This window comes from Pantherophis guttatus, chromosome 2, assembly GCF_059756535.1.
Source record: "Pantherophis guttatus breed Tessera chromosome 2, ASM5975653v1, whole genome shotgun sequence".
Taxonomy (NCBI): domain Eukaryota; kingdom Metazoa; phylum Chordata; class Lepidosauria; order Squamata; family Colubridae; genus Pantherophis; species Pantherophis guttatus.
In genome coordinates, this window is record NC_142064.1 from 72187997 (window position 1) to 72197527 (window position 9531).

A 9531-nucleotide genomic window follows, 5' to 3' on the forward strand; every position below is an offset into this window, starting at 1 on the left:
TAATCCTCCTCCTATTTTCCCCACAACAACCCTCTGAGATTGGTTGAGCTAAGAGTGAGTGACTGGCCCAAAGTCACCCAGCTGGTTTTCAGACCTAAAGAGGGACTAGAACTCACTAGCCTGGTGCCCTAACCACTAGAACAAACTCTCTTGTTCAAATCAACATCATTCAGTGTCTGTCCTTACAAACTATCACTAAACTACTTAACTTGCTGTTCTTAAGGATATCATTAAGCACAACCTCCTGAAAGTCCTCTTACTCTCAACAAGTTTACTCTTTGTATATTTGCTTTGCTATTAGATTCACGTTCATTCTCTCTGCACATAGTCCTTCCTTAAAAGAGGTACTTGGAATCAACAACACTACCACTAAGCGATCACAAAATATACACAAAGTGATCATAAAATACATGTGTGTGACTGTACTGACTTAATGTGGCAGTTGTAGTTGCAATTATTAAGCAAATCCTGTGTAGTCATTGTGACATCATATGATTGCCATTTGTGACCACCTGCTGGCTTCTCCCTTGACTTTTGTTGGAAGCCAACAAAAGTGAAGGTCACACATGATGATGATCTGACTGAGGGACACGCAGCCATTTTAATTGCAAGCCGATTGCCAAGTGCCTGAATCTTGGTCCTCTGACCAAGAGATTCTTATCCTACCTCTTGTTTTACAGCATACACTTCTTCTTTTTTTTAATTTTTTATTATAGTTCAAAAAAAAATCAAAAACAAATGTACAGCATACACTTCTTAAATATCCCATAATATAGTCATACCTATAGTAATTCTCATTGTTCTGACCTAGGCTTCCTTAAAAAGCAGGAAGCAGAGTCTTGGTCCCGGCAAAACCTCTTTTATTTGCAAGACTGTGAATTACTTTCATTCACAGTCAGCAAGGCTTGTCCAAACAATTTTTCAAAGGAATATTTATCACACACTTTATCTCACTTGGCAAGCTGCTACGTAACTTATTTCCAAGTGTAGTGTAAGGCAAAACTTGGCACAGAGTCTCTTAGAGTCACGAACAGAACTTCCCACTCTTGAAACAACTGAACAAACAAATTGTTTCCTGCAAAAGCCCCCTCCCCATTCACTCCTCTTTTGTTTCCTATGGGAAGGGCCAATCATCTCCAAGGTGTGGCTTTACTCCCAAGTTGACCCTGCTTTCTTAGTTGTTCTTGTCTTCTAGCAGCTCTGCGCATGCTCACACTGGGAACTCCAGCTGTTCCTCTGCCTCACTGCTGTCTAGCTCCCTCTCTGCCTTCAACGCAGAGCCCTTGTCCAAGCTTTCCCCAGCCTCCAGGACTGGCCCATGTTCCTCCCCAACCTCCTCACTGTCCGACTCTGCTGCCAGCTCTGCTGGCTGCCGGTGGGCCGTTGGGGAGATTCATGCTTTAGTACACAACTGTTTTAACTTTTTTTCATTAAACAACCATTCCTTGCAGCAGAAAACATGCCATCCTCAGCCTTTCTCCTAGTATTTACATATTTTAAATTTTGTTTCCCCATTTTTTTTTTTATTTGATTTATATGCCGCCCTTCTCTGAAGACTCAGGGCGGCTTACAATGCGTTAAGCAATAGCCTTCATCCTTTTGTATATTTATACAAAGTCAGCTTATTGCCCCCACAACTGGGTCCTCAATTTATCTACCTTAGAAAGGATGGAAGGCTGAGTCAACCTTGAGTCTGGCGAGATTCGAACCTGCAGTAATTGCAGGCAGCTGGTCTTAATAACAGGGTGCTTTAGACCACTGTACTACCAAGGCTCTCTTTCCCCTTCTTTAGTAAAGTCACTTATTTGCTGCTATTTTGGCTACTTATGTATAATTTGTTATTACTCATTCAGTTTTCCCAGAGAAACACAATTAACTTGTTTGTTTTTTTTTAATTTGATTTATATGCCGCTCTTCTCCGGAGACTCAGGGCGGCTTACAATGCGTTAAGCAATAGCCTTCATACTTTTGTATATTTATACAAAGTCAGCTTATTGCCCTCACAAACTGGGTCCTCATTTAACCTACCTTAGAAAGGATGGAAGGCTGAGTCAACCTTGAGCCTGGTAAGATTCGAACCTGCAGAAATTGCAGGCAGCTGTGTTAATAACAGGGTGCATTAAACCACTGTACTACCAAGGCTCCTTTTGTTTTGATACATTAATTTTTTTAGATACACTTTCATGCATCACATAGACTAGTGTTCACTGCAGATGTGGTGCTTGATAATATGACATCATCTACATACAAAAATACATGCAGGTTTCATACTTTTCATATTCCACAAGCATCCTTATATATTTATCCATAAAAAAATATGAAACAGCCAAGTACTCTACTGATGAGATGCAGTTTTTTTGCACATTTTAAATAAATCACAGAGACATTGAAACATCTATATTTGTTTTGCTGTATTTGACAGGTGACGAGGGGAGCATTGGCTCTGCCACGGATCTGACAGAAACAAGCTCTATTGTGGATGGTGACTGGACTATGGTGGATGAAAATTATTCCACCTTAAGTCTGACACAGTCTGAATTGGAACATATCTCTTTGGAGCTAGCCAGCAAAGGGCCGCACAAATCACAAGTTCAGCTGCGGTAAATGTGATGGGAGTTTGTATTGTCATTGGGATTCCTTTGAGTTGTTCTTAGCAGATGGGGACCAAGAATAATATCCTGTGGGGAAAAGGGAATGTTTCTGTGCCTTAGAAAGTGGCTTTGGGTCTTTTTGTAGGTATTTGCTTCATATTTTCATGGAAGCAGGATGCCTGGACTGGTGCATGATCATAGGCCTCATCCTTCGAGAATCTTCCATCATCAATCAAGTGTTTAGTCTGGCACAGTCTTCAGAGGTTGATGGGGAAATGTTGCAGAACATTAAAACAGGACTGCAGGCAGTAGAAAGATGGGCTTCTACAGACTGGTGAGTTGCATGAACCTCCTTTCACTATACATATGATTTAAGCTGCTTTTCTAAGAAACAGCAGTAAACAAAGAAATAATTTTGTTTAACTTATTCAAAATTTAACAGATAGGAAAACATAATTTTAATGCTTAACCTTTTTGAGGACAGTATTCTATATGTTGAAATATTGCATATAATACCTGGTAGAATTTGTGGAATTATTTTTTAACTGACTGACTGTTCCTATCAATACACTTGACAAGAGTTCTTACTTCAACATTTGAAGATGTGTAATATGAACAGAGAAGTATGTATCCAATGATATGCACAGTATCTTGAAATAGCATATTTCTCATAGTAAAGCAGCACATTGCAGTACCAAACTTGGGCCTAATTTGAAAAAGCTAGGAAGCTCCAGGATTGTAGATTAGATGGGAAGAAAAACAAGAACCATCTCCACCAGATAAAAGCATTGAAAAACCGTTTGCTGGTTGATATAAACAAATTTAAGTATATCCATGTGATTCACTAAACCAAGCTGAAACCAAGCTGAATTTTAGCGAAAATTTGAGCATCATATATATTTTCATTGTGCAAAGGGCATCCACCTGTTGGGCTGGCTTACTACACCAAGTTAATAACCAGAGAAGTATAGTTACCGAATTTGATGTTTGAGCTAATTGCTTATTTTCTTATCTTATGTTGTTTAGTCCTGGCTATAAGCCATTTTTAACCATTATCAAGCCACAACTGCAGAAACTGAGTGAGGTATCGGAGGAACAGGTGCAACAGGAATCCTTTCAGCCTACAAATCTATCAAGAGTGGCTGAACAAACCAGTCCAAGGGCAGAGGAGAACCGGATTTCAACTAACCACAGTGTTAGTCCTCAAAGTGACACTGGTCCTAATACTTCAATTCGACCTGATGAGGACATGATTGGATTGGAAAAGGAAGACCATCCCCTTCAGGAAGGCAGTTATGATTGTACTGTCTCCTGACAGCATCAAATATAATAATTGTTTTAGTAGAGCTTCATAATGATGGCATTGAAGCTTTTGGAAGAAAGTACAGTAATCATTTTTGTTTTCAAAACATACGTTTAGTTTTGATTTGTTTCTGTTTTTAATGAATACTTTTTTTTTTACATGAGTAGAGAATTTCCTTGAATTTGTGAATGCTTTCCCAGTAATTTCCTCAGTTCTTTTGTTTATCTGATTGTATGAAAAGCAGCAATATTCACCTGTATTCCAAGATTTATTTGAAGCTCTTGTAAAGTTTTCTCTATTTTTACTTAATCATGCAGAACACCTACTCTGTATCAGTGTATATGATCTTTATTGCATTTTTTTTGAAATGAAAGAAAAAAAAATCTTGGAGACAATTCTAAGATTTACCCATCCGCACCATCCCCAACCCAATTTTTGAACCAAAACTTGAACGAGTTGACAATGAAGCTTGCTGGGATGAAATTTTGATGCATTCTGTGTAGTTTAATTGCCTAAAGGAAATGATGGCCTGATTAAGCTAAATTCTGTTCTATAAATTATGCAGGTATCACAAATTTGACATCAAATATTATATATTAAAAATTATAAAATACCTTGTATCTTTTGTGAATACTCTTGTATATTTTCAAGTTTACTGTTTATGCTTTTGGTCTTCGCTCCACAGTGTAGGGTAGCTTTATCTATCTTGCATGTTTGTACTTTTAACTCCAAGAAAACTAAAAGTAAAATTTCACTTCTATCAGAATGCAACTGACTTTCATCTGGCATTATTTGCAGCTTCGTTTTGTCATTTAGTCTGTTCAGATCCATTCTGAGCAAAAAGATTTTAAATGAATTACTGAATCCTTATTTATTTCAGTTGTAAAGATGCTTTCCTCAAGATTATTTTTGTGTAAATAAAACCAATTTATATATTACCGCTATTAAGACTTTGTAATGGCAATGTACAGTGTATATATTTAAGCCACCATCTTGCTAATATTTTATAATGCATATACTTGTAACTAAAAAATGTTTATTTTAACTTTCATACAACAATATTATGAAAAACTGGCTGCAGCAGAATCTCATGTTTGCTTGAGGTACTTATTTTTTCAATCTGCTGACTCCAGATTGGTATTATAAATACTGGTGTGTAATATTAAATACCTGTAACAGTATTAAAATTTAAATATTGTATGGCTTGTACTGTGCAATTGGGAAAAATGCAACACTACTACTTTTTCTACAGAAACCTAACACTTATTTTTATAATATGGGTGTAATTAATACATACATGGACCAAAATCATTTATCTTTTAGGTAGTATGAGAATCGGCATCAGCCACAGTCATTGTTCATGAAATTCTCTGCAAATTCTGAATGAATATATTACGAACAGTGAAAAATATTGCTTCCTATCCTTAGCAAATTGAAGGTGAGTCTCAGTCTTCAACTCCCAGAATTCTCAGCAATGGTTAAAATGGCCATGGAATTCTGAGAGTTGAAGTCCATATAACTGGAATTTGCTAATGTTGGGAAACCTGGTCAAGAGGGTCAGCAAAAAAATATTGGTTATGACTTTATATATTTGCTTAGAAAGGCATGGTCATGTCTTTTTATTGATAAATGTAATTAGACAGTTTTTATTGCTGTTGTGTAACCTTTACCGTTGGTAAGACTATAAGTAGTGGTACATGTGCAATAACTTTTAAATAAAATATAAAGGGGTGGAAATGACCTAATTTTTCCATATTTCTGACATTGTATTTTGTCTACCATCACGGGTGCAAAAATTGTCACTTTTCTTACAACAGAAAAAAGAGGTACTACTATTCTATACTGTAGTCTTGGACATATTAATATTATTACTACCACAGCATTAAGCACTACACTGCTGTGGTTCCAGCCTAAGCAGCTTTTTTTTTTCCTAATAGCATTCATCACATGCCTTATCTCCAGTGCTCTTAATTCTGTTACTCTCAATAAGCCCTTTTCACACCTCTAAAATGGGGGCATCGTCCTTCTTTGGAAGTTAAGCAGGTTCCTTATCTTACTTGATACCCGCATTAGAAGACGGATGCTGCCCTGAAAGTAGAAATATTTCCAATTGACCAACATATCCCTCTGAATAAGCTGCATAATACTGTTAAAATTGAAAGGGGGGTGTTAAATAGTTAATTTGACGATAAATATAAGAGAAAGACATTCCACATTTGGTTTGCAGCAGATCTAAAATTGCATAGAAACGGCTACTTGAGCCACTTTCTAAAGCTCCAGTTCAAGAGGAATGTCCAATAGTCTCTCTCATTGGGACAGATGATGATACAAGGAGTGTCTTCTCCAGTTTAAAGGAGAAACCAAGTCACAGTTGTTTTATATGATGGAATGAGATCCACACATACAGACAGTTCCACTAGACTTCAGAAAATAAGTTTTAAACACAATTCTTCCTGTTGCTAGGAGACAGTACAGGGCCTGTTTGTGTTTTGCATCTGCTTTCTCTCCAAGCAAGCAAATGATGAGAATGGGAAAAGATTCAATTTAGCTAATAGATTAAGCAGTAAAGACTTTTCACCTAAAAATCTGATGGAAGAAATTAATATAGCATGTATATTATTCACTTTATTGAGGAAGGAATTGCTGTTGATTGAAAATAATACAACTGCCTGGTCTAGTGAGGTGGTACAATTATTTGAAGTAGGGAACCAGTGGTGGGTTGCCCCCGGTTCGCACCGGTTCTATAGAACCGGTAGTATAACCAGCGGGCGGCTCCGCCCACCAACACTGACGTCATCGTGAGCGTGCGCGGCCCCACTGCGAACCGGTAGTAAAGGTAAGTAGAACCCACCCCTGTAGGGAACATTCTCCTTTCGGATGACTAGAAAATAGAGGCTGTATTGTAGAATTCCTGCAATTCAAAATCTTACTGGCAAGAGTACTGCCATTCTGCAATTGTATCAGCCGCCTACTGCAAGAAGCAAAAATAAAGGAGTATGATCTCTTCCCACAACCCGCTCTTATTCTCTCTCCTAGTTGGTAACAGCCATGTGGGCAGTTTGAAATTCAAGTTTAGGAAGGGAACTGAATATTGAGAGACATTTATGTCTTGCCTCTAACAATAGTAGTCAATAAATCTTCAATGGAGTAGCAACTCGACTAGTTGGATTTCGTTCAATATTTTAAATTCTCAATCCTGAGATTTACCTTATATTTCTCTCCTTTCCCAACTAATTTTCTTAAATGTCCTTTTAATAATGTTCTCTTGATTCCTCCCTGCACTCTGATTCCTTTCATCATTCTAAACTCTTTCACACTTTGCTTCCAAATTCCTACTGTGTTCACTGTTTTAATGTGCTACTAACACATGATGTTATTGTTCTTACAAATATATCATGATCTTGCTGCCAAAACAAAACATCTCACATTTTGATCTCCTTGACCTGTTCACTGCCTCTGATACAGCGAATCACAGTTGCTTCAGAGTCATTCCCTTGTAGGTGATGCTGAAGATGTTATGTTCAACATCAATTGAAAAGCTGATGCAAGTGCAATTTAACTTATTAGAAATGATTTGCTTCCTTACCCAATATTAACATCTCTGTTTTGCGCAAATCTAACAAACCAGTTGCTAAGAGGGGGTACTTACCTGGAAACTGTTTCTTCATCAAGATAGTTACTTAATACAAATTAATTTTATATGTCTTCCTTTTTTCCTATTTCTGACATTGTGATTCCATGTACCATCTCAAATGTAGTGCTGTGCGGATGAATTAAACTCCCAACTTCTAACTTCCGACTAGCACGATGACTGATATTCCATTTGCCTGAAGGTTTCAGGCTTAGGCAGATTACTACATTCACTGACCTGGGAATAAGTTTTATTGAACTCCAAGGGACTTCTTGTTGGCCATGTGTTACCAATGCACAACTTTTGAAGAACAGGTGAAAACTTCTAGATGAAATGCCATTTGTACACAGGCAATAGCATGCTTAACTCCACATATGTGCCATTATATGGTACATGTAATGTATTACATTACAACATTACATGTATTATTTCACCTATAGTTTATTACTTTGTCTTGGTTTTGTTGAACAAAGAAATAATCAAAATTTGTCTAAAGTTCTGATAATTACATTTTTGAGTTTCCTAATCAGGAAAGTAAGTTGCTATTGAGCAATGGAAGAAGTAACAGATTTTCAGTAATACAGGTAGTCCTCAAGTTGTGAATATAATGGAGCCTACCCATTCCATTCGTAACCCAAGGATTCGTGGGAATGAATCTTGTACCTTGAACGTGATCACTCCCTCCTTTCACCCACGCATTCCCTAATCAAAAGCATGTCTTGTTAAGTGTACATGAGGTATCTCAGGGTGGGAAAGGCCATGGGGTGGGGCCTAGTGATGGAACAGGCCACTGCTTCAGACCCCCCAAGGCCTCTCCCGACCCACAGATACTTCATTCTCCCTCCCCTGAAGTCCCCACAATTGCTCCCCTCCATGCTGCCACATCAGGTTGATTTATCTTATGAAGATATGTCTCCTCTCCAGCCTGTTTCTTTGCTTGCTTCCTCCTTTCTTGATGAGGGCTCTGACAATGAAAAAAGAGGCCCAGAGGGCCACACGTGGCCTTCTGGGTCTCCTTTCTCACTGGAGATCTGCTTGAGGAAGCCTCCAGTGATGAAAACTCATTAAACGGATTTCCGGCAAGAAAGGAGGCTCGGCAGGCCAGACGCAGCCCTCCAGACCTCCTTTCCTGTCAGCAAAGCTCTTGAGGGTTGTGTCCCTTTAGCCCTTTTCAAAAAGCCTTTGCCAGTAGGAACAGATCTTTGGAGGGACACGCCCTCTCCTCCCAAATTCTGCTGGTGTCAACAAAAGCTTTTTGCAGAGGACTGCCATGCCTACAGGAACGCAGTCTCCCTGCAGGCTTCGGCAAGGAAACGACAAACTGAGGGAAGGCCTGAAGCCTTCCATCCGTTTGCAAATGTTGAGGCCTCAATTCGCAGAGAATAGAAGCCTAAAGTGTGATATTACATGAGATCAGTAGCACAAGATCTCGCGTGATTTCACAGTATATTAGGCCTCTGTTCTCTGCAAATGCACCGAAAACCTGAAGCAATGAAGCAGGCAAAGAAAGCGCAACAGAGGTCTTCGCAAGGTGAGTTTCCACAGATGAAGTGCCTATGAAGTCCTGGCCAGGGGATGGGGAGTAGGTGGGGTGAATGTTGCTGAGCCTCTGTAGTTGTTTGGAAGAGCGAACAACTGCTGTGGTGCTACAATATTCATAATTTCTGGACTTGTTCGTAAACGCTTATCACGTAACTTCAAATGTTTGCTAAGGGAACACGTGTAACCCAGGGATTACCTGTAATAATTTTCATGCCTTAGTCCTGCTAGAGTTTACAGTGATCCAATCACCACACAAGTAAATAATTCAGCAGGATTCATTTATATAAGAAACTTCTTTCTATATAATACCCATGCAGCAGAATCCAAAACCAGCACTCATATATATATATATACACACACATCAGTGAACCTAAACCACGCCCAGGCTCCAAGCTGTCTGGGTCACCAAACAGTCCCCATTGGCTGACCTGTTACTATGACTATTTCAATTCATGAACCCTTAT

General features: G+C 38.7%; 1 protein-coding gene across 1 annotated transcript in view; it reads left to right on the plus strand.

The window, feature by feature from the left end:
• RIC1 (RIC1 partner of RAB6A GEF complex) overlaps positions 1–5649 on the plus strand; it is a 47090-nt gene extending 41441 nt beyond the window's left edge. Inside the window, exons 24-26 of the mRNA XM_034410356.2 lie at positions 2423–2600; positions 2737–2925; positions 3618–5649. Coding sequence (XP_034266247.1) covers positions 2423–2600; positions 2737–2925; positions 3618–3906 — 656 coding nt within the window. The 3' untranslated portion in view covers positions 3907–5649. The remainder of the gene's footprint in view (positions 1–2422; positions 2601–2736; positions 2926–3617) is intronic.
• The last annotated feature ends 3882 nt before the right edge of the window (positions 5650–9531 follow it).